Genomic DNA, 25,721 nt, shown 5'->3' with positions numbered 1-25,721 from the left:
TCCCAGAGAAATACAGGCCAGACCACAGGTTCTGCAGGCACTTCCCACTACGAGTATCCTGGACAATCTCTGGCAGTGCTAGCAAGTCCTCTCAGAGCTCCGATCTGGAACTGATGCTTCCAAAGGAAGAAATTCGTTCAAATGGCAAAATTCACAAAAGCAAATGTTTTCTACAAACTTATGAAAAGTAAAAAACTACAAAGAACACACATTGGCTCTCCAGCAAGCAGAGGAACAGTCTAATCTCTGTGCTGCTGATGCACAGTGGAAATCGCTCTGGCCCAACGCCGCCCTCGCGTGTTCCTGCCTTGCAGCACCTGCACACCAAGCGGCCTCCTGTGCCTCTCAGCAAACACTCCTCCTGGCCTCGCTGTAGGACAGCTTCTTCCTCAATGTTAGGCAGCCGTTACAAAGAACGAGGCATGCCAGGAAAATACACCCACAGATTAGATAGATAGATTAGACAGATAGATAGATAGATAGATAGACAGACAGACAGATAAATAAATAAAAATAAAAAAATTAAAAAATGAAGGAAAATACACCCACAACGTTGTATGCAGACACATACAGAAGGCATTTGTGCAACGGCAGGTAAAGAAGAATCCTGATTGGCTCAAAAGATGCACGTGCATGGGTGTGTGTACATGGGTGTATGTACGTGTGTGCACGCGCACGCTGTGTTCAAAGTTTGAAGGCCATGCACCTCTATTAAGAGTGGGCACCTCTGCAAGTGCAATTTGGGAAGGAAGCAGTTCAACTTTTCTTTCCTATTTAAAGCTTTGTGTCTTTAATCTTTTTTTTTTTTTTAACAAGCACACACCATCTACACAATTTTTAAAACTCCAAGAAAGATATATTTTACAAGCTTCCTACCCGAGGTGTGGGCCTCCGTTCATGAGGTCGAAGACCTGGGCGGGGTTTAGCAGCTGTTTGAATCTTCTGAGGAACTTCACACCCTGGTTGTCCCCACTTTTTGAATTGACGAAGACCAACAGTGGGCTTGTGCAAGACGGAGGACAGCTGGCCTTCCAGAACCCTGGACGCAAGAACGAACAGAAGAAAATATATAGGCCACGGAAGACGCTGAGGGCACCACTGATGGAATCAGCAGCAGCAGACCCCCCAGAGGACACACACCTGACACATGCACACCTATAAGTCAGGAGGAGGTCAGTGAACAGTTCCCCACAGCCGCTCTCCATGTGTGACGCTGGGAGCCCCATCCATCTGACCTCATATTCACGAGGTGTCCAAATGCCACCTTTCTGCTGTCTTTTCCTCTTGATCTCCTCTGAGCCATGTACCCCACATCCCCCTTTCCACCAGTACTTGTCAACAGGTGCCACCATGTCTCTGCCAGACATGAGAGCAGCTGCAAGCCAGTGTGCCAGCATGTGCTAGGCAGAGATGGGACACAGCTTCAATGGCTCATGACGGAGAAGGCCCCAGACCTGGGTTGCCCTCAACAGCATCACCTCCACATCAAGCGCCAGGCTCGGGTCTCAGGCCTGTCTAGGCCTGGGTGCCACTCAACAGCATCACATCCACATCAAGTGCCAGGCTTGGGTCTCTGGCCCATCTAAGGGCAATGCCGCAGAATCAGGGCGCCGTGTGCTGCTCTGTGCAACTCCTCCAGCACCCCCCACAGCTGTGCCTGACCTCTTGCTGACATCTCACCAAGATAACCAACTCCAGAGCTGGAGAGGAGAAAGTGCGTGGAGAAGGAAGTGTGTGGGCGTGCATGAGAAGGATAAGCATGTGTGGTACCCACCATCAGAGTCAATGCTGTTGAGAGCCGTGGGTGGGATGACTGACACTTTGCACAGGCCAAGCGGGCACTTCGTCAGCAAGGATTCTTTACATGATGTGTGAACCTGAAACAAGAGTCCCCACGTCACCAAGGGTCACTGGCATCCTTCACACACACCAGAAATCCTCCTGCCCTGTAGCTGATGAGCTGGCCACAGGGGAGGCAGGTGATTTCAGAGCTGGGCTGGCCTGCTACCATCGGGGGCCCTGGGCCCTGGCTTTGTACTTGAGAAGGCATAACACGGAAATACTGGGCAGGAGCCAGTCATGCTTCACACCGTGTGAGCTACAGTCCTGTACCCAACCTTCTGGCCCTTCGACCACAGCTACCTCAAACTTTCAGGACGAGGGTGAGGGCTCCTGGGGCCATGTGCCTCTATGTGTCCCCTGTGTCTTGGCTTCCTCCTGGCAGCCAGATGTGCTAGGCAAGTGACTGCAGCAGTCACTTCACAATGACCAACCCAGAAGCAAGTACATGGAGGCTCCCTGAGTCTCTCCCTGGAAGCACATCTCACCACCCTCAGCAACGATGAGACCCAGGACCTGGCTGGAAGCACATCTCACCACCCACAGCAACGATGAGACCCAGGACCTGGCAGGAGGCCACTGGGCTGCACCCCTTCCACATGGCTGTGCTCACTGTAAACACTGCCCAGAGCCAACGCTGCTCTGAAGGGCCTCTACAGCTTTCCTGCTTCCACACCACAGCGGCCAGCTCAACTGTCCCAGGTGACCCCTCACAACCCGGCTACAGTGCCGCATGACGCGGGGTGACATCTGTCATAACAATACACATCTGCATGTGTCTAAAGACAGGAATAAATTCAAAAGGAAGAAATACCCCAAAACACAGCTAAGAAGGAGAATGACCCAACAGTTCAAAAACCCACTCTCAGCCGGAGGGCCCTCTGGGATTAATTTACCAGGATCCAGCAGATCATGTGGAGCTGCAAGGCCCGCATGGGCACGGTAGGCAGCAGGCCCTCCCCTCCAGCCCGGTCGCAGGGCCCACACTCACCATGGCCTTGCACCAGAGGCAGCGCCAGTCCTGCAGGCGCAGCACACTGCCACAGGTCTTGTCGCACACAGTGCACTTGGCGCTCACAGGTAGGTTTCCTTCCAACCACTGGTGGGGCATTGCGATCTGCAACCAAACACAGGCACGCACTAGGGACGCTCCCAAGGCTCCACATCCAGGGCAGCCAGGCAATGCTCGTTGTGAATTCAGCCAAGGCATTCTTCCCAGAACAAGCTCCTTCCCTGATGGCCAGTGAGGGAAGGGATGGCACGGCCTGTGAAGTACCATCTACCCACAGCACCTGTCGGAGGTGCAAACAAGACTCGCAGGGACAGGATGGAGCTCGGGGGTGCGACAACCACATGGAGAACACATATAATTTCCACTGTGCCACCCAACGCCGGTGTGGCCATCTCAAATAAACAGCGGCGGGGAGGGCAGGGAGGAGGCTTGCATGGGGCCGTGCAGCTGGGGGACCCTGGCTCAGGGCCCCACAGGTGGTATTTCTTAACATACCCCATCTGCATCTTCAATGATGTCCTTCCCGATCGAGGCCAGTGTGGTCCACTTGCAGTTACTGGTTGCACGCACAGCACAGCGCTTGTGGGCCTTAAATTTGCACACTGTGAGAGAAGGCACACATGAGCCTGCAAGCTGTGTCTCTGCCAGGAGCTTCCCATGTTGAGCAGTGTTGTGAGAACCGTCCAGCTCCAGAAAAGTCAAGGAAGGAACCAATGGCACTACCATTTTATAAGTGAACTACTGTGATACGCTTAGAGGCTGATGGCGGTGGGACTGGTGGCGGCAGGGAAAGCTGGGGATCAGTAAGCTTTCTGTAACAGGCCAGAGAGTGAGCAGTGGAGACTCTGCAGGTCGCAACCAGCTTCCGTCACCACTATTCAACTCTGTCAGGTAGCACAAAAGCAGCCAGAGACAATATTTTTTTACGGACACAAATTTGAATTTCATGTAATTTTCATGTGTCACAAAATATGATCTTCTTTTGATTTTTTCCAATCATTTAAAAATCTAAAAGCCAGCCTGAAGCGTGGGAGCTGTACAAAAACAGGCAGAGGCAGGGTGTGGTCCAGGCTATAGCTAACAAGCCCTGCTCTAGCCCATTGCTTTTGCCACCAGACTGGATGCCCTTGCCCAAACCCTGCAGCCCTGACCTCTAAGTCTGTAACACACTTTCAGTCCATATATGCACAGCCCCGTTTCCCCGGCTGCAGAGTGTGAGACACAGGGGCCGACCACTGTTCCTTCAGTTCCTCTCCCTCTTGTGTGCTCTAGGCTTCCCCTGTTTCTCCTCTTGCCACCCACCGCTTCCCTTCTTTTCACTCGGAGCACTATAAAAAATGATTTATCAAGGACTCTTCGGCAGGTAAAATAAACAAGAATGGCATCATAGAAATCGCTGCGCCCTTGACTGACCGCATGGGTGACAATGGCTTATTTATGGTGACTGGGTTTGGATTTCCAAGGCTTTATTCAAGTAAAATGCCAGGCCACCTTTCCTGACAGAATAACAAACACACATCCGTACCCTCGCAGGACAGCCCATGCGACGTGACCCCAGACAGAGCCTCACGGCACACATTGCAGTAGGTCGGCCTCGCATGGGAACAGGCGTACCAATTGTGCATCCCTGAGAAGTGGTCCATGCTGTACTGGGTGGGCTGGAAGAACGAAACCAAGATGGCAAAGATAAGACTTCTCTTTTAAATTGTTAAATGCAGTAACTTGGACAAGATTAAACAAAGTATCCAAGACAGGAGAGGAGGAAGGTTTATAAAGGACAGGTCTGCCGAGATGACAAGCAATAAGCTTTAATTGTATAAAGAACATGCTAAGAACGTGAGCTCCAGACTGTGGGTCCGCAAGTGGGAGACACTCAGACGGGAGACACTCAGACAGCAGAGACTGGGGTGAGGGAGGCAACAGGAGGCATTTGGAGAAGGGTATTTTCTTTTTTAACCTCAAAGTGCTCCCTGTTCTGCACAGTCTTTAATGCTGCAATCCAATCTTCCATTTCTTTTCTGTTATCAGCACACAAGATGAGCTTCCTGCATGGAGTTATGACCTAGAGAAAGAAACAGGTTCAACAGATCCATGAACAAAAGGCAAGTGCTGATAGCTATGAACGCTTTCTTAAAACCGACCTCACACAAACATAAAAATTGTTATTTCATTCAGGTATTCACACTGAACCGAAAACAAAAATGGTTATCAAGGATCACTAAAAATTAAAAATAAGAATGATCTCAAACCAAAAAGACAGTGAAATTTAGCACATCAGCAATCAATTTAAGTGGACATTTATAATTGCTTGCTACTTAGACACAGCAGTAAGCCCTAGGAAATAAAAAAAGAAGTAACAACTGTTGTTTTCCAAACAGTGGAAGACACAGTTGCTACTGCTTCAGGGAGCCCACAGTGATGGCCAGCATTTGAACAGTTGAGGGAAGTCTGCTCAGCTGTAAGTCTAGAATACCATGAGCATGTATCACATATAAATGTTCTTGTAGAAAACCTCAATTATCAGACTATGCAGGACCTGAACAACTTGACTGGAAATAAAGTTGTGACCTGGTAATAATCAATAAATGAAAATGATATCCATAATATATAAAGAGTTCTTATCAATCAGCAGAAAAAAATCTTCCTGATATAAAAAAGGCTATGAACTTGCATTTCACAAAAGAAATACATCAACATTCTTTTTTATTTTTATTGTGGGTACATGGTAGGTATATATATTTATGGGGCATATGAGACACTCTAATACAGGCACACAGTAATCACAGAGTAAATGGGGTATCCATTGCCTGAAGGATTTATCCTTTCTCTGTGTTATAAACAATCCAAGTATACTCTGAGTTATTTTTAAATGTACAGCAAATTATTAACTGTTGTCACCCCATTGTGCTATCAAATACTAGATCTCGTTTATTCTAACTACATCCCCCCAGCCCCACTACCCTTCCCAGCCTCTGGTAACCATCAATCTACTGCCTATCTCCATTAGTTCAACTGTTTTCTTTTTTTTTTTTTAGCTTCCACAAATAAGTAACAACATGTGAAGTTTGCCTTTCTGTGCTTGGGTTACTTCACTTAACATAAGTGTCCTCCTGTTCCATCCACGTTGTTGCAAATGACAGGATCTCATTCTTTTTCATGGCTGAACAGTACTCCATGTGTATATGTACCACATTTTCTTTATCCATGTGTCTGCTGATGAACACTTAGGTTGCTTCCAAATCTTGACTATTGCGAATAGTGATGCTATAATCACAGGAGTGCAGACATCTCTTCGATACACTGATTTCCTTTCTTTTTGGTATATACCTAGCAGTGGGATCGCTGGATCGCATGGTAATTGTATTTTTACTTTTTCGAGGAACCTCCAAACTGTTCTCCATAGTGGTTGTACTAATTTACAATCCTACCAGCAGTGTATGGTTCCCTTTTCTCCACATCCTCGCCAGCATTTGTTATTGCCTGTCTTTTGGATAAAAGTCATTGTAACTGGGGTAAGACATTATCTCATTGTAATTTTTATTTGCATTTCTCTGATGATCAATGATATTGAGCGCTTTTTCATATACCTACTTGCCATATGTATGTCTTCTTTTGAAAAATGTCTACTTTTCCTATTTTTTAACTGGATGATTAGATTTTTTCCCTTTTGAATTATTTGAGCTCCCGATATATTCTGGTTATAATCCCTTGTCAGAGGAATAGTTTGCAATTTTGTTTTGTTTTGTTTTGTTTTTTTGAGACGGAGCCTCACTCTGTCCCCCAGGCTGGAGTGCAGTGGCGCAATCTCCGCTCACTGCAAATTCCGCCTCTTGGGTTCACGCCATTCTCCTGCCTCAGCCTCCCAAGTAGCTGGGACTACAGGCACCCGCCACCACGCCCAGCTAATTTTTTGTATTTTTAGTAGAGACGAGGTTTCACCGTGTTAGCCAGGATGGTCACAATCTCCTCACCTCATGATCCACCCACCTCGGACTCCCAAAGTGCTGGGATTACAAGCGTGAGCAACCATGCCCAGCTAATTATTTTGTATTTTTAGTAGAGACGAGGTTTCACCGTGTTAGCCAGGATGGTCACGATCTCCTGATCTCGTGATCTGCCCACCTTGGCCTCCCAAAGTGCTGGGATTACAGGCGTGAGCCACCACACCTGGCAGTTTGCAACTATTTTCTCCCATTCTGTGGGCTGTCTCCTCACTTTGTTGACTGTTTCCTTTGCTGTGCAGGAACTTTTTAACTTGTTAAAAATAGGAGCTTTTTTCCTGCATTGCTAATGCAGGAGCTTTAACCATTTGTCCACTTTTTGCTTTGGTTGCCTGTGCTTGTGGGAATTACTCAAGAAACCTTTGCCCAGTCCAATGTCCTAGAAAGTTCCCCAATGTTTTCACAGTTTCATAGTTTGAGGTCTTAAAGTCTTTAATCCATTTTGATTTCATATTTGCATATGGCAAGAAATAGGAGTCTAGTTTCATTCTTCTGCATATGGATAACCAGTTTTCCCAGCACCATTTATCGAAGAGACTGTCCTTTCCTCAGTATATGTTCTTGGTACGTTTGTCAAAAATGTGTTCACTGTGGATGTATGAATTTATTTCTGGGTTCTCTATTTTGTTCCATTGTTCTGTGTCTGTTTTTATGCCAGTACCATGCCGTTTGGGTTAGTATAGCTCTGTAGTATAATGTGAAGTCAGAAAATGTGATTCCTCCAATTTTTCATCAGGAGAATTTTGGCTATTCTGGGTCTTTTGGCTATTCTGGATCCATACAAATTTTAGAATTATTTTTTCCATTTCTGTGAAGAATGTCATTGGTATTTTAATAGGAATTGCACTGAACCTGTAGATTGCTTTAGGTAATACGAACATTTTCACAACGTTGATTCTTCCAGTCCGAGAACGTGGAGTATCTTTCCATTTTTTGTGTGTTCTCTTCTATTTCTTGCATCAATGTTTTGTAGTATTCATTGTAGAAATCTCTCACTTCTTCAGTTAATTCCTAGGTATTTTATTTTATTTGCAACTACTGTAAATGGGATTACTTTCTTGATTTCTTTTCCAGATTGCGCACCGTTGGTACATACAGAAATGCTACTGAGTTCTGCATACTGATTTTGGATCCTGCAACTCTACTGAATTTATCAGTTTTAATAGTTTTTTTGGTGGGGTCTTTAGGTTTTTCCAAATATAAGATCACATCATCTGCAAACAAGGATAATTTGACTTCTTCCTTTCCAATTTGGATGCCCTTTATTTCTTTTTTTGTTGTTGTTTGATTGCTCTAGCTTGGACTTCCTCACAGAAGAAATACAAAATGGATAATAAGCAAGTAAAAAGCTGCTTAATCACTCTAGTCATCAGAGAATGCAAATGAAAATAGCAATCTATTTTTTGCCCATGGGATTGGCAAAGTTTTAAAAGACGACTATCCAGTACTGACAAACGTGGGGGAAAAAGAGTTATCCTCAAGTACTGACAGGAGGTAAACAGGGTATAAACTTTTTAGGGAAAAAATTGATAGTGTATATCAAAATTTTCAAGGGTCATAATCTTTTACTTAATTTTGTTTCATAATGATTATATTATACCGATGGAGTTCCAAAGTCAAATCTACAAACAAGGTAGATTCAGAAATCTAGCTTTTATATCTCTCCGCTCTATCTTGGTTCCCATAGGTTGCTCTACCAAAAAAAAAAAAAAGAGAGAGAGAAAGAGAAAGTAAGGTTTCTCCTTCCATTTTTAAGATACATGCAAACATGTATATCATATTGTCCCCTTTGTCAACAGTAGCATGGACACTTTTCTCCACCTTTGCCTTTCCATTTAATTACATATCCCGGCCATCACTCCTTAGCAATATCCAGGGCTTCCTCATTCTTTCAACACTGGCACAGTACTCCACTGTATAGGACTCAGCCAGCGCCCTACGAATGGGAATTTTGTGCTGTTTAAAATTCTTTTGCTATTTCTCATAGTGTTGCCATGAATTATCTTTACAAGAATCTTTTTCTGTTTTTACCAGTGTATCTCTGGGGTAAATTCCTAGAAGTAGAATTGCCCTGAAAGAGTAAATGCACATGTAATTTTGCTAGCTATTGCCAAATTATTCCCACAGGGGTTGTACCATTTTGCATTCTCACCAATAGTGTTAGGAAAATGCTTGATTCCCCATGGATTCAAAAACAAAATATGTTATTTAACTTTTAGATTTCGGCACATCTCACAGCTTTAATTTACATTAAGAAGACCCAATTTAGGAATACCCAATTTAAATTACTAAATGACCATGTTTCTGGCTCAGAAACCATAGAAAGTGCTTTACAGGGAGATTCTCCAGTGACTAAGTTTCACCGCAGAGGGGATAAATGCAACTGGGTCGCCAGTGCCCGGTTCGCTGCTTCCTCCACATATCCTGGGTTGGTGGGAGAAGAACACCTGGGGCCAGGCTGGGTGTGGGAAGCAGCAGAGCTGGGAGAGAGAGAGGGCGAAGGAGAGACAGCAAAGGCAGGCCCGGAGGGGCCGTCTGCCTTCTGCCCTGCTGCTGTTCAAGCTTGAGAGCACCACAAACAGCCCCTCTCCCTCCAGAGGACACCCCCTGGCTCAGTAGATGCTTGCTAGGTGTCTCCTCTAGACTGGGGACTCTAACAACATGGTAGGCAAAGCTCCTCCCTCACAGAACTCACAGTGGGGAGAGGCAGGCAGACCATTATTTCCCACACTGACTCGGCCATGGAGACGACCAAGTGGGCCCTGAGAGTGGGACTCAGGGAGTCTCTGGACAGCCACTCAGAGATGGTCATGGGAGACTGGGAGCTGCCAAGGCCGAGTCGGTGCATCAGTCATCGGTACCGTCCCTGTCTACCTATCAAGTCTGAGCACACGTCCCTAACTGTTCACCCTGGGTGAGTTTTAATATTTGAACACTTTTGTCAGCATAGTAAATATAGTAAGACAAAGATAATATACCTTACTTTGCATAACTCGGAGATTATATTAGGAGTCATGCAACAGGATATTTATAGAAGACAACAAGGAGATGTTTTAGGTCCTGAGTCTACTACTCCCACGGCAGCCTTTATGAGCTGAAGTGCCAACTTTGCTCCAGAACTCAGCCACAGCGTTTGAGAAGATGGATCTTTGGGCCCACCTGACTCACACACTGAAGGAGAGGGTGTACTAGAATTGCTTTGTGGGTATTGGGCACTACTAGGCAGCAAATTATAGACAAAAGCATTAGGTTGAAAGACAGTGAGTTAATGATACAAGTGACCAACGGCATCGTTGCCTTCACCTGTTTGCAGACAATAAACACTGAGCAACAGATAAATGTCAGAGAACCTGGGTTTTGGCTTCTAAGAAAAAAACAGAACAAAAAAAAAACTCTTATTTGTGCCTGTTCTGTCGTGAAGAATCCTGAGACAGACCCAGATCTGAATCCTACCTGGCCACTGATAAATTTGGGAAATGGGGGCAGACCCTCTTTGCTTCTCATCAAGAAAGGTGATGATAGAAGCATCCTGCAGGGCTGTGGTGGGACTGAACAGGACCAAATGTGCACAGGGCCTGGCACATTCCCTGAGTCTGAAGCCCCTGCTAGCTGTGTAACTTAGAGCAGGTGCTTCTCCGCCCTGAGCCTCCACTGCCTTATCTGAAAACTGGAGCTATTAAGAGCAGTGTCGCATCCTAGCCTTGTTGTTGTGAGGTGCCAGGTGGTGCAACCCGATAATGTTCTGGGCACTGTCACTATCAGTGCTACCTCGGGGTCGAAGCCCTCAGCTTTAATGTCATCATTTGACACTGCTGAGACCCCTTTCCCATGTGGGCATCTTTCTTGAAACTGCTCTGGTGTCAATGGTCCACTCTCCCAAACCACAAGAAATGTCACAGGAAGAGTCCCACCAAGTCAGTCAGAATCCATCCTTCTTAGCTGCCCACAGAGGGGACACAACTGGGCCTGCCTTCTCTATGTCAGTCCCCAGCTGCACACAGGAGATTTGCCATGACTCACACTTCCATGCCATGCCTCCATCTTCTCAGCACACCCCTCCTAGCGAGCTCCAGCCCCCACACCAGCCAGCAGGCACCCCTTAGGCAAGGGCCTGTCTCCTCCTCCTCTGGCTCCCCTCCTACTCCTGCTCCCCTAACACCAGCCACAGCCCAACCCCTGGTAGGGGAGGGTGAGTCTCTTCGGGAGGCTGATTCTGGGGGATGTTCTGAGCAGCACTTCCTATTCAATCCCTTGATTTAGGAGACAGCATGGGTAGGAAGGACCCAGGCGAGAAAGCAGGGGCTAGATACGGGCCCTCAGGCTATGCCTTCCTGGCTGCTCACCCCACCCACCAGGGCAGGTGGCAGGGTGCAGGGAGATGCTCTAAGGAATACTAAGAGCGTCCCTATGTCTGGACTGCAGCCAGTATCATAACTACTGGCAACCAAGGAATGGTGTAAAAAAGCTGAAACTATCTCCAATATCCAGCCTTCACAAGGAAAAGACTTTGGAGACTAAAAGATGGCTCATATTTTTCAAGCAAATGTATAAAGTAAGAAACGGTTCACACCCCTGAATCAACTTAAAAGATAATTGCAAATCAGAAGCAGGGCAATAAGGCTGGGCACAGTGGCTCACACCTGTAATCTCAGCACTTTGGAAGGCCGAGGCAGGTAGATCACTTGAGGTTGGGAGTTCGAGACCAGCCTGGCCAACATGGTAAAACCCCATCTCTAAAAATACAAAAAATAGCTGGATGTGGTGGTGTGCACCTGTAATCCCAGCTACGTGGGAGGCTGAGCTGGGAGGATCACTTGAACCTGGGAGGTGGAGGTTGCAGCGAGCCAAGATTGCACCATTGCACTCCAGCCTGGGCGACAGAGTGAGACACTGTCTCAAAAAAAAAAAAAGGTAGGGCAATAAACTGAACTCGACAGGACAAATGAATGACATCCCAGGGATTCAAAAGGCCAGTTTGCAGGACGTCCCACCAAGAGAAGGAGCAGAACTGCATCAGAGGTGACTGCATGGAAACCTACACACTGGAGAGAGAAAATATCCTCAGATCTTGATGCTTGATGACTGGAGAAAGAAACGTGATGTCACAGAGGAGGAGAGGATAAAATGGTGGATGCATTTCTCACAGAATCCTGAGGCAGGTTAGAACAGCCACAGACAGATTTGAATTTTTACCCACCTGCTGGAATTCTCTTGAAGGTAACAGAACTTAAAAATCAGTAAGAGCAGACAAACTAATAGTAAAATGGACGAAAGACTTGAATAGTTATTTCACAAATGGCCAATAAAGCACATGACCCGGTGCTCAATTTGATTAGTCATCAGGGAAGTACAAATTAAAGCCACAGGGTGATGCATCTCTCACAATGGCTGAGCCGAAACAGACAGTATCAAGTGCTGGCGACAGTGCAATTTGGTGCAACTACTTCAGAAAACAGCTGAACTCGTATATACCCTGTGACTCAGCAATTCCACCCACGCATCCCACAGAAATGCGAACGCATGCCTTCCTCATCAAGGCATACGAGAATGTTCATAGCATCACTACTCTAAACAGGCCTACAGTGAATACACTGTAGTATACTCACACATTGGGAGACAAGCAATAATGTAATGAATCTTACAATAGCGAAAGAAATAAGCCTGACGCAAGAAAACATATACTCTGTGTAATTTCCTTATGCATTACATAAAGTTAAAAAAAACAGACATAACTAATCTATGGCATTAGATGCTAGCTTCTTCTAGCAGCTGCTTTGACAGGAGGGGCACACAGGAGGGTTTCTGGGGGCTGCAATGTTCTCTGTGGTTGGGAACATGCATCAAGCTGTGCGTCTGTAACGAGTACACTCCTCCATGTGAATGCTGCACCTCAGTCAAAAAGGATACAGAACTTGGGATTTCTCAAAAACACATAACCACATAACTCAAAAGCAAAGTGTGCAGAGCTGCCCAGACTCCTGCACAAAATCTGGTTAGAAAATAACTGTACAAGAGACAGGGAGAGAAAGGTGGAAACATGAATATGAATATGAAATACAAAGCATGAATATGAGAGTCTGGCAGCACTATGTTAAAACAGTGTTAGAAATGGATTTTCAACATTTATGAAAAACTGCTGTCTTATAAGGCAAATGTAAATTAAAATTAGGAGATCCCATTTTTTAACCTACCAGATTCACAGAAATCAAATGTTTTATAATATGGTCTACTGATTCTCATACACTGGGGCAAAAATTAATACAACCTCTATGGAAACCATTTGGTAAAATCCGTCAGACTTGAAAATATACACCTGTGTCTCATCAGCCATGCTTCTATAAATTTATCCTCTCCTGTATCTTCATGAGAAATCACATGCTGTATATACAAGGTTATTTGTGGCGGCATTCACTATAAAGACAAAATATTTGAAACCAAACAAATACTGATCAATATAAGGCTGGTAGAGACTGGCTACAGTAATGACAGTACATTCATATAATAGAAAACTATGCAGCCACTAAAACACCTGAAGCTACTCTACATGTTCTTATATGGAACAACCTCTAAGACACACTGTTAATAGATAAAAGCCAATTGCAGGAAGAGTATGGGTACAGAGAAAACACTAATATTAGTCACCTCTAACTGAGAGGACCTCTGAGTGGCTGGGAAACACTTCATATCTTTTTAGCCTTAAGATTTCTGTACCACGTGCATGTGTTGCCAATCCAAAAATGAGCTATCAAAAAAGAATAAAGTCGGCCAGGCACGGTGGCTCACGCCTGTAATCCCAGCACTTTGGGAGGCCGAGGCGGGCGGATCACGAGGTCAGGAGATCGAGACCATCCTGGCTAACACAGTGAAACCCTGTCTCTACTAAAAATACAAAAAAATTAGCCGGGCGTGGTGGTGGGCACCTGTGGTCCCAGCTACTCAGGAGGCTGAGGTTGGAGAATGGCGTGAACCCCGCAGGTGGAATTTGCAGTGAGCCGAGATTACGCCACTGTACTCCAACCTGGGCGACAGAGCATGACTCCATCTTAAAAATAAATAAATAAACAAAAATAAAGTCTTACGTTTATATGTTAAGGATTTTAAAAAAAGCTTTAAAATTCTATTTGAAAGAACAACTTTGGCTTCTATTCTTGATTCAAGTACACGATCTTCCAAGAGAAATGAGAAAATACCTTGCTACTCCAAATGAGTTGCCAAGCCAGACAAAATGTCCTCCCATGTCCTGGGAAGAATTAGCCCAGGGGGTTATTAAACCGCAGGGAGTGATCTCTGAGAAATCATGGTGAAAAAGGAGACATACTGGAGACATGCAGACGTGACTTCTCAAATGGAAAAGAGGGTGGACTCTGGCTTACACGCACATGGCAGCTGATAGAACAAGGGGCAGTTTGGCTAACATGGGCGAGGCGCAAAGAATGTCTCGGCAATCCACCGGGTATTTTCCAGGTTATCTGCTCCATTCAGCTTCTCCACAACCTGACGAACCCGGCTGAGGGGCCTGCTCACAGTCCCACAGCAAATGAGCTGATGTGGCCAGGACACCAGGCAGGGGGGCTCCAGGCAGAGCCCTGGACCTCCATCCCGCAGCCTCTCCTCATCTGGGTGGTGCCTCACACCAGGGCCAGTGGGCAGGAGGCAGGAGGCAGGGAAGCAACTGGCCCTCACCATGAGCTCTCCCAAGCTCACTCAGTACAAGCGGCGTCTGGCACATTTCATTTCCGTTTTGGCAGGGTGACTGGCTTGGAGGATCAGCACAAGGACGATATCAACATCTTATTAAGTCATCTGACTAGCTGCCACTCCCACTCTGACCAGGTTTCCCAAGAGTTCAAAATAGAAGGTGGAGAAATAAGATCTGGAGGATAATGACAAAGGCAGTTCACTGATTCACATCAGGCTGAATCACAGCACCCAAATCGCCATGTCCTGTCCAACCATTTCTAACCATGAATTTGGACATGCAGGGATCTGGACGTGGATCTCATTCATAAATGACACTTTAAAAGACAAAAAAGATCAAGGTCCAGCAAACTGTGTCACGCTGAAACCACAGGCCAAACCAAAAGGGCCTAAGAGTAATTAATGTGAGGCCCGGGGACCACAATAGTCCAACGGTCATGACGAGCGAGCAGGGATGGGTAGAAACACAACACTCCCTGGACTCCCTCTTCACTTTTCACGGGTCCAAATTCAGATGACATGGAGGTACTTTTCCCCACTCCTCTCACTGAGAACTGAAAACCATGGGCATCAGAAAATCAACACAAAAAGACCCTGCCCTGAAAGGTAGAGAGAAGATGGCAGCCTGACAAGGGTCTTGTCCGAAGGGATGACACTGTGGTGGCCCTCTGGGTTTTCTTTTTACCTGGTATACCCTAGACTTGGAGCTAAAGAAGCAGCAGCCAAAAACAGTGATGGATACTGGGGGGTGGGTGGAAAGCCCCAACAAAAGCCTGCTCTTCCAGGCCAAGGATCCAGGAAGGGGGCAGTCAGACAAGACAGAAATTGACAACAACAGTAACACCCACCTTACTCCAGCCAGCGCCACAAGAAAAAACCATGCCCACCCCACTCCCAGGCCGCAGCTAGGCGCTCCAGCACTCGCCTAACAGAGTATACAGAGAAGACCAAGCAGAGAGCCGGGATGTCTCCTGCACCACCTGAAAATGAGTCCTCACCCCCGACAGCACAAGAGGATATGCAAGCAGCAAATAAGCACACAGAAGATACTCAACATCCTTAGCCATCAGAGAAACACACTGAAACCACAACCAGAGAGCCCTACGCACCTACCATGACGGCTGCAACAGAAACTAGTGCCAATACCACCTGCTGGAGAGAATATGGAGAAAGTGGACCTTACTGTTGGGTGGGATGTAAAACGTTACGGCCGCTCTGCAAAACGGTTTGGCAGTTTCTTTAAAAAACCAAGCATGCAACTAGCATATGACCCAGCAATTACACTCTTCAGTATTTATCCCAGAGAAATGGAGATTCATGTTTGCACAGAAACCTGCCCAGGAATGTTCACAGCAGCTTTATTCATGATCACCAAAAGCTGGAAACTATTCAGATGCCCTTCAGCGGGTGAATGATTAACAAACTGTGGTACACCCGTGGAATACTACTCAGTAATAAAAAGGAACAACCACTGATAAGACTCATCAACCTCAATGAGGCTCCAGGGAATTACGCTGAGTGAAAAATCCAACTCCAAAGGTTACATACTATAAGATTCCATTTATATCACATCTTGAAAAGACCAAATTATAGAAATGGAGACCAGATGAGTGTTTGCCAGGGGTTACAGAGGGACATGTGTGAAGCTGTAAAAGGGCACAAGGAAGATCCCTGTGGCTTGGAGGCTACCAATCTCCACTGTAACGAGGTTAGTATCCTGGGTGTGACATTGAACTGGAGTTGTGCAAGAGGTTACCACTGCATGCAACTGGGTAAAGGGTACAAAGAATCTCAAAATAAAAGCTTTAATTAAAAATAACTAACCACCATCAACAATATTTAAGTTTAAACTGGGAAAACCAAGGAGTAACTCCAGAACAATGCTGTGTTTCTTAAGGACAAGGGCGTATGTGGGCAGTGCAAGTTAAAAGTGTAATCTTATCTAAAGTCCTGTATTTGTAGTTAGTACAACCCATGAAACGTCTAATGCCAAGAAAATATTATGTGGACATAGCCGACACACCTTCGGTACACATTCTCAAAGAAAAAGACCGGGTCCTCTATGTCAGGAGGGGTGGGTAGAAATGCCAGCTGCCCCGCCTGTCCCTGCGCCTGAGTCCAAGCACACGCAGGAGTGTCATGGACCACGCCCTCTAGTCGAGCTGCTCATTCTGCTATCGGCTCTGACACGTGGCCTGGGTACTTGAGCCTGCACAAGGCAGGGCCCCGGAAATGGAAGGTTTCATTTCTAAACACAACAGTGCTTGAGGAATCAGTGGAGCTATGTAACCTGAGGAGCTCAGCCATGAAGAGAGGATGTCAGAGCCACAGGCTCCTGCCCTCAAACAGCAGTGCACTTCCCGGGTGGGGCGGGCCAGCCCAGCACCCACTACCGCAATACTAATGTGTGCTCTGGGAGTGGCCGAGATGGTGCCAAGACAAGGCCCCAAAAGAAGCTGCCTCTGCAGCCCCACAGCCTGCTGGCCATGCCCCTCGGGGGTCCTACTACACACTTAGGGGGCTCAAGGTCCTTCTGCCACTGCCTCCCAGTGACTGGTGACTGTCCCATCCCCCCAACCTCCCAAGTCAGAAACTGCTCCCTCAACTTCACCCCCTCTCCTGTGCTATCTTCATCACTGGGCTCCAAATTCTTTCTTTCTTCCTCAGAAATAAATTCAGGCAGTCTTTAACTTGAGCAAACAGAAAAGATTCCTGCTCCTGCGGAGGTTACATTTGAATGCAGGCAGTAAATAAAGACTTATTAAAGAAGTGAATTACACAGCATGGAGAGTAGTAGCTGGTGACAAGCGCTATGGAAAAACGGGAGACCAGAAAAGACAGGTCTGGGGGCCAGGGGACTCCACAGCAAAAACGGGGAGGAGGCGAGGAAGGAGCCAGAGACCGGGAGGAAGCAAGGAAGGAGGTGGGAAGGGCTGAACAGAACCAGGCGAGTGGCGCGTGGCTGGAGCTAGCATCAGGAAGGGGGCCAGGGGCCAACCTGCAAGCATCAGGGCCACAGAGGGCCATGCAGGTGTAAGAACTTTGGCTTTTACTCCACGTAAAATAAGAAGCCATGCAAGCTCAAGTTTTGAAAGCATCATTCTGGTTGCTTTATTGAAAGGAAAGAAGTCAGGAAACCTTTTGGGAGGCTCCTCAGTAACCCCATCACGAGATGATGGTGAGGAGAGTGGGTAGGCTCTGGATGTGCTCTGAGGACAACAGACGGGACGGGGTGAGACAGAGAGGGGTCCACAGTGACCTTCGAGCAGCTGGCCAGGTGCTGCTCCCATCCCAGGAAGGGGACGCTGTGGGTGGAAGCAAGCTTTACAGCTGGGGTGGCGGCAGGGCCAGCAGGTCCGTGTAGACATGCTGAGGGCACGGTGTCGATTAAAGTCTCAGCAATGTCCAATGTCTTATCTCACTCATGAGGTCTTCATATTGCCATCACTTTGGTATGTTAAAAAAAAAAAAAAAAAAAAAAAAACTTAAAGACACTATAGAAATGAGATCACTCATACGTGACCACTGCTGCTGATAGTTCTGGAGGTAATTTGACGATCACCAGTCAAGCTGAAGATGCACACACCTGGCAATTCTATCCTTAGAAACACATTCTAGACAAACTCTTGCCCGTGTGCCAAGAAGACGTAAGGATAAGCACATTCACAGCAGCACTATTGATCACAGGGAATCTGGGAAAGTGTGCATCCACAACAGGATGTCTTAGGTACCGGAACACTACAGAGGCCACGAAAACCAGCATCGTGGGCCTCAACTCGGGCCGCGCCTGTCAGGAGCTCTGCGGTTCATGCCTCATTCCCCAGAAATTCTGATTTAACTCCAGGAATCAGGAATCAGTTGTTTTAAACTTTGAACCATTTAACTAAAGCTAGATGTAGCCACAGGGATAAATCCAGGGAGCGCAATGCTGTGGCTGTCCAGTCTGATAACATTTATGCAACATTTCAGAACCAGTTCAACAATGCTATATACTGTTTATGCCTACGCATACTTATCAAAAAAGTACACAAACATGAAAACAAATGACAAACACCAAAGTTAGGATGGAGGCGACCCCCAGGGAAGGGGGAGCAGGAAGAAATGAGGATAGGAAAGAGAATTCCAAGTGCCTCTGTTATATCTATTATGTTTATTTCTCAGGCTGGAAGTAGTCATAGCTGGGTTCATGTGTTACTTTTTGAATGTTTTAAATGTTTTGGCACAAAAATATGCTAACATGCCCAAGCCAGAACTAGAGACACACACAATATAGCCATGCCCTATATTTGTAGTTTAGCCATACAGAAGGTTAATAGCTCAGCCTGAAACCATGCCAGTAGCCAGACTCTGCTGAGGGAACTGGGGGAGGGGAATCTCCTGAGCGCCTGAGCCTGGAATTCACTCCTTTACCATCCCAACCCCTCTATGCAGGGTTTCCAGGGCTTTTATACACCCTACCAGGCCCCTGCTGACTGCCACGCGTCTCATGGCAGACACAACTGTTCTTAATTTGTCTCTCAAATTTCTCATCCCAGAGTCGATTCCTGAATCCTAAATAGCTCAAGTGTCTGAAAACAAGGTGGATGCTTCATGAAGGGAGGAAAGGGAGGTCCTGGCGGGACCACTCAGAAGGAAGCTTTTAGAGGAGACCAACAAAAACACCTTCCCTCCCAACACACACCCCTCCACAAACCACAAACCAACATCACACCCTAGAAACCTCAAAGCACACAGGGACAGATCCTGTACCATCGACAGACCAGGTGAAAATCCACCCACACCCAAAGCAGAACAAATCTGGGCTCTGTAGTGCTTGCTTTGGGGGGACTGGAGGGAAATTTTCCCCTGTGACAAAGCTCAGACAGTAGGAATTCACCACACACAAGCTTCTTCCACCTGTAGGCTTTCTGTCTGGCCAGGTGAGAAGCACAGAATGTTTCTAGCACATGAGTGAAGTCACACCACAAAGCCTATACCTTTAAAAATCCCAGCCTTCCTTTTCTAAGACATACAAGCCAAGAAGCAACCCTCTGGAGCATCTTACGAGGAAGCTCAATTCCTGCCACTTAATTTCAAACCCTGACCTTGAACTCACCACCCGACAGCCCCCCAGTGTGACGGCACACTGTCCTTACCTGCTGCCCTTCCTGCTCAGAACAGTTTCCGACTGCTCCACGTGTATCCAAATTGAAGTGACCCAGCACAAACAAAAACTGGGTGTTAAAGTCAATGGACAAGAGCCTACAGATCGCGAAGTAGACCAGAGACGCTGGAGTAGCAAATCAGTACCGCGCAATCAGCCACCAACCAAAAGAGGGGCAAAGGGACGGTGCTGGGGGCAGGATGAGGCACTCGGAAATACTCTGCTAAATATAGCTCCTGGGCTGCAGCGCTTGGAAAGGTGGCCGAGAATAAGCATCTGGCGCCCTGGATCATTTCTGTCACTTCCTGTTACTCATATCCTGCTGTTCCGACGCTGCCCGAATCCTGGATTCCCTGTACACAATTCCCTACCTGGAAGCCCCCAGAGACAGACCATTCAAAGCAGCTGGGATGTGCGTAGACAATGGACTTCCTCACAGAGCACCACACAAAAACACAAAAATAGACACCACCACACAAACAAGCTCTTGGAGTTCCCCATATGGAAAGAGCCTGAGTGCCCAGGTCCAGGTGAGCTCCGCACAGCACTGTGTCAGACCCCGCCCAGCCCACCAACTCTGCACGCTGCCCTGTCTGCACCCTAAAAGGGAACGTGGGCCCAAACAGCTGTCATGCACTTCCTCTCCTGGGCTGCACCTCACCTGCAGCCTCAGAGCAGCTTTGGGGGGAAGGAGGGGGTCCCCAGCATGACGGCTGACAGATGCCACCCACAGCACAGTCAGAGCAAGGCATCCTCCATCTGACCCACTCCTGCCTCCCCAGGAACTCAGGAAGCCCAGGCATGGAGCAAAGCCAACTTGGCAAGAAGTTAAAGTCACATGTAACCTACCAGAAGACAGGTTGTTTTTATTTATTTATTTTTTTAAGAAACCCATAAAGTAAAATGAAGCAAAAAGTGAAAGTTCTACTTAAAAATGAAACGTGACAGAAATATTCTGTGTTACTTACCTATTCACTATTTCAACAGTACTTCATTAAGCTTGAGTTATGTTAAACTGTGAGAAAACTAGAGACTGGGGACTGCCATGGTTGGCGGGGGGGTCTCTGGCAGGAAGGGGATATTATTACCCATGAAAGGCACCTCAGATGTAGAGCTGGTGCCCCAACATGGGCTGGCCATAGTCAACCAGCATGCAGAAGGCAAAATACAAACAAACGTGGTTCCAATAGCAAAACGCTGGCAGAACCTCAGCCTCCAGACAGGGGGCTGGTGAAGCAAGCTCCAACACGCTCACACGATGGGATGTCACAGGCCCATAGTCACGGACACAGAAAGATGTTCATAAAGTAATAAGTTTTAAAAGCAGGTCATAAACTAGTCGGTATAAATAATCCAAATTTTTATAAAACTAAAGTATATTTAATAATATTCACAGAAAAAGGCCCCATAACTATCTGTCCATATCAGGGTTTCTCAATCTCAGCACTATTGACATTTTGAGCCAAATAATTCTTTGTTGTGAGGCTGTCGCACAACACTGTTGTGCCTCTGGGGACACTGAGCAGCTTCCCTGGACTTTACCAACTAGGTGTCAGCAGCACATACCCCTGCTCCCCACACCCACAACTGTGACAAACCAGTGTGTCCCCAAATGTCCTCTTCAGGCCAATCTCACCTCCCCCACCGCCTTAACCCTACCCATGTTTGAGAATCGCAAGTCTATATAATAGTGTTTAATCTAGAATCTCAGTGATAAGACTTTTGAGTGGTTTTTGTTTGTTTGGGTTATCTGCACTTAATTATCTATAATGATACATGTTATCTGTATTAAAAGGGGAATTAAAAATAATCTTAGCATCAGGAAAACCTTCCAGGTATTTTTGCTATAACGCAATTTTTGAGTTCCTAAAAACCCTCATACTCTACAAAAGTGCACAATAAAAGTAAAAAGAAGTCTCATGGGAATAGGTAAGCTGGGTCAGGCCACTGAGAACCTATGCAAATCTGTAATCAAGCATTAATGGAACAACAGCAATATTAAATGTTTTTAAATGAACAATTTTTACCACATAAACACTACAGTAAATATAGAACTTCACCTTTTAAAAAATGCACAAGGGGGGCTAGGTGCAAGGGCTCATGACTGTAATCCCAGCACTCTGGGAGGCTGAGGTGGGCAAATCACCTGAGATCAGGAGTTCAAAACCAGTCTGGCCAACATGGTGAAATCCCATCTCTACTAAAAATACAAAAATTAGCCAGGCGTGGTGGTGGTTGCCTCTAGTCCCAGCTACTCAGGAGGCTGAGGAGGGAGAATCAGTTGAACCCAGGAGGCAGAGGTTGCAGTGAGCTGTGAGCACACAACTGCACTCCAGCCTGGAAGACAGAGCAAGACTGTCTCAAAAAAATAAAAAATAAAAAAATGCACAAAGGAACTAAGACACAGTAAGCAATTCCAAGGCAGAGCTTGCGGCCGCAATGCACACCGTAGCAGGAAGGTGGGAGAAATAAGACTAGAGGCTTCATGTCCAGGGCTGTGCTCCTCCTGGGCTGACTGCATCCTGCATTAGTGACCTTGGCTTTCAGTCGCTGGGCTGCTGGACTTCTCGCTAAAGAAACAAACCACAGCAGGAGGGCAGAGTACCTGCATCCTTCAGCTACCGCACAGAAGAAACAAGGTGCTGAAAGACCTTGGAGTCCTGGTGATAAGGAAAGGCAAACCAAGGGTCCCTGGTAGTAAGTCTGGAAGGGATGGGGTGGAGGGAGAGAAACGGGAATGCTTTGGCATTCTTAAGTCTGACAGCCACCATGCTGTCATAATTTATCCATTTTTCTCTGGGATTAACTGATGGTAAATCTGCATATACCCAAAGGCGTCTATAGTAACACTGTAATTAACAAGTATCAAGAGGTAAGTAACAAGATGAGAAGGAAAAAGAGTTTCATAAGCTACCCGAAGCCCTTGACACTATCACCCACTTTTTTGGTCACTGAAGATCAACCTGACTAAGCAATAAAATTTCCCAGAGCAAGATGGCCAAGGTAGAACAATCGCATCTGCTGGCTGGGCCAGGTGTCACCCTTAGGACAAAGTCTTGTCCACACCTTTTCAAATGAATTGATTTAAGCCTGTTTGTGTGTTCAATACTTAGAGTGGTTAAGTAAACCACAGAATAGCTACCACACAGAAAACACAGACACACAAGGAGGGAAAAACAAGTAATTTATAAAAGGGCATATTTATACTGTACCCTTAAAAATGGTTAAGATGCTAAATTTTATGTTATGTGTATTCTACCACAATAAAACATAAATGAGGGAAAGGGGGACATACTGATGTCATCATATTGTGTTTAAAAAAGGCAGGACACATGCAGCCGGGAAAACTGGAGGTTCACATATCAAGTAGTAGGACTGAGAGATTTTTTTCTTCTTTTCCCTCTGGTTTTCTCTATTTTCCAAGTTGTCTACAGTAAAAGGTGTCTTTAAATTTATCTATGCCTGGTTGGGCGCAGCAGCTCATGCCTGCAAACCAGTGCTTTGGGAGGCCAAAGCAGGAGGATCCCTTGAGCCCAGGTGTTCAAGACCAGCCTGGGCAACACAGTGAGACCCTGTTTCTACAAAAAAAATTTATAAGTAAGCTGGGAATGGAGGTGCCTGCCTGTGGTTCCACCTACTCCGTAGGCTAAGGTGCGGGAATCACTTGAGCCCAGGAGGTCAAGGCTGCAGTGAACCTTGATCACGCCATTGCACTCCAGACAGGGCAACAGAGCGAAACCTCATCTCTAATTAATTAATTAATGTATCTATGCCTTTTCAAATTTATCTATGCCTTAATCTATGCCTATTTCCTACAGAAATCAAGATCAGAGATAATTACTCCCATTTGCCTATATAACTTCCTTCACCCATTGACCTGCTATCCCAACGGCCTCTGGCGAGGCCTAGCTAAAATACTGGGTCTCCAACCACCCCCTGCAGCTAGAGACAGCAATGGAGGTGAAGGAGCTGACATCACCAGGGAGAGGGGTTCCAGGAAAGCTCTTTGAGGGAGATGACTCAGCTGGCAGCCACCCTGATGGCACTTGCTGCAGGCATCTCATAACCAAGATGCCCTACCCTAACATACCCTACTCCTATTTCACTTTTGTGGGCTAAGGAGTCCCATGTCCTCCAACTTTTCTGTGCTTTAGTCTGAGAGCTCAGCTGTCTGGGAAAACAGCCATGTCTCCTGACAAGGTCTAACTGTTACCTATGTGAGGGTGCTCTCAAGTTTTGTTCTTGGCAAAGAACTAGGCCAGCAGGGACAGAGCCCAAAGTGTGGGTCCAGCATGTACCTGTAGTCTCAGCTACTCGGAAGGCCAAGGCAAGAGGATCGCTTGAACTCAGGAGCTCCAGACCAGCCCAGGCAACACAGCGAGACCCCGTCTCTAAAAAACACCCACACACACAAAGAATGGGTCCTTCCAGCCCCTTACCAACTCCCTCAGACTGGAAGGTCAGGATGCCAAATCAACCCCAGGTCAGTGTACAGACAAAAATGGTTCACTGCTCACTCTGCAAAGAGATGGCCTCATTCCCCAGCCAATCCACCTGCAGGATGGAAGGGTAGTCATTTTCTCTCCCCCAAAACTAACTCTAAGGAAAACATCCATAAACACACTACTATTGCACTTCTTGAAAAAACCTACCTGAAATAACCTGAAGCTTTCAATTCTTCTAATTGTGAAGTAAAAGTATAGGACCGCAGAGACAAGGTCCTGTACCACAGGACCCAGGACCACGATACCTGAGGCATTTCTCTTCCAAGCGTCACAGTCATCACATGATAATGTCAGGAGCTGGGGCCACAAGACAGTTGGCCAAGTCACCTCATCCAAGGCATGCCATGGTCTCCTCCTGGAGGGAGGGATGGAGTGCCTGCCTGGTGACCCTGTGGTCTGGCAGAGCTGTGTTTGCTATCACATGAACTCAGCACTCTGCTTAACAGGAGAGACTACAGGTCCATGAACAGCACAGCTGTTATTCTAAGTTTCCCAGCTTTGATAAGGGAGCCCCTGACTCCCAAGCCCAACCTCTACAGCTGCTGCTGGTGCACAAAGACCCAGCCCCCTTAGGATGCAAAGGATAAGTGGGTACAGACTCCTTCCAGATGCTGGGGACCTGAATGTAGTCTGTAGCCACAGCAGTCATGTCCTCAAAGAGAGAGGCCCAGTCCAAATTACCCTGTTCTTTTTTAACTCCCTGGCTGATTCATGTGTTTGCTCCAGGGGCTGTCATTTGTAATCTGTCCAGGAAAGGGCATCTCAGACCACATTCCCAGTCAGTCAGGGAATCATATACAAGGTCAAGAGCCTGCTGGAATTGTCCTCCCTCATCTAGAACCACCCGCTTCCTAATTTTAGTTGGATATTCAGAGGTGGTTCATCCCTTTCCACTAACCAAGCTTACAATGGCTTTCCTTATTCCTCTGATACTTCAAGTATATTGCAAAAATGAAAAGAAGTAATTCCAACTATAGGTTTTAATATTTTAAAAGACCAAAAAAGGTTGAAAATATTTTTTCCATTGGCAAGCCCTGACTCAGAGGGTCTGTGTACCAGCGCTGGGCACATGGCCAAGAATCTGAAGAGCCGCCGTGGGAGGGCATGGCATGCAGGGCAGCCATGGCCTGCCAGCCTGACTCAGCCAGCTCCCGTCACAGCACGGTGACAACACAGTCCCATGTGGATGGGGGGAGACAAAAATGCTTCCCAGAGGTGCCAAGGAATAGAGATACAGTAACAACAAATCAATTAACCCCACAGGCATTTACAGTGTGGCTATCTGGTGCCAGGCATGGTTCCGGGGCAGTGGGATGAAAACAGATCAACAAGCCCCAAGATATTCCTTCTCCCATAAAGTTTCTACTTCTCCATCCAACAGACATAAATCAGAGGGAAAAGGAAGAGAATGCAGAAAATGTCACTGCAGATACAAGAAACAAAAAATCTGAACATTAAAAAAAATCACAGTGTATTATCAAAAACTTTTCCCCAAAAAAACTGTATACCTACATCATTTCACT

At 46.5% G+C, this 25,721-nt stretch overlaps 1 protein-coding gene across 3 annotated transcripts in view; it reads right to left on the bottom strand.

Annotated features, from left to right (window-relative positions):
- Positions 1–25,721, bottom strand: part of DGKD (diacylglycerol kinase delta) — a 118,894-nt gene that overhangs the window by 34,623 nt on the left and 58,550 nt on the right. For 2 of the 3 annotated variants that reach the window (XM_054479025.1, XM_054479026.2), the window contains exons 4-9: positions 4,809–4,913; positions 4,377–4,509; positions 3,347–3,453; positions 2,831–2,956; positions 1,775–1,877; positions 877–1,039 (exon numbers count right to left, since the gene is read on the bottom strand). In XM_054479025.1, coding sequence (XP_054335000.1) covers positions 877–1,039; positions 1,775–1,877; positions 2,831–2,956; positions 3,347–3,453; positions 4,377–4,509; positions 4,809–4,913 — 737 coding nt within the window. Of the gene's footprint in view, positions 1–876; positions 1,040–1,774; positions 1,878–2,830; positions 2,957–3,346; positions 3,454–4,376; positions 4,510–4,808; positions 4,914–19,685; positions 19,919–25,721 lie in introns of those variants that run through there. The other variant, XM_054479028.2, reaches the window with a different exon arrangement.

This window comes from Pongo pygmaeus, chromosome 11 (assembly GCF_028885625.2).
Source record: "Pongo pygmaeus isolate AG05252 chromosome 11, NHGRI_mPonPyg2-v2.0_pri, whole genome shotgun sequence".
Lineage (NCBI taxonomy): Eukaryota > Metazoa > Chordata > Mammalia > Primates > Hominidae > Pongo > Pongo pygmaeus.
The sequence above is the reverse complement of the archived record's forward strand: the minus strand, read 5'-3'. Positions and strand labels throughout refer to the sequence as shown.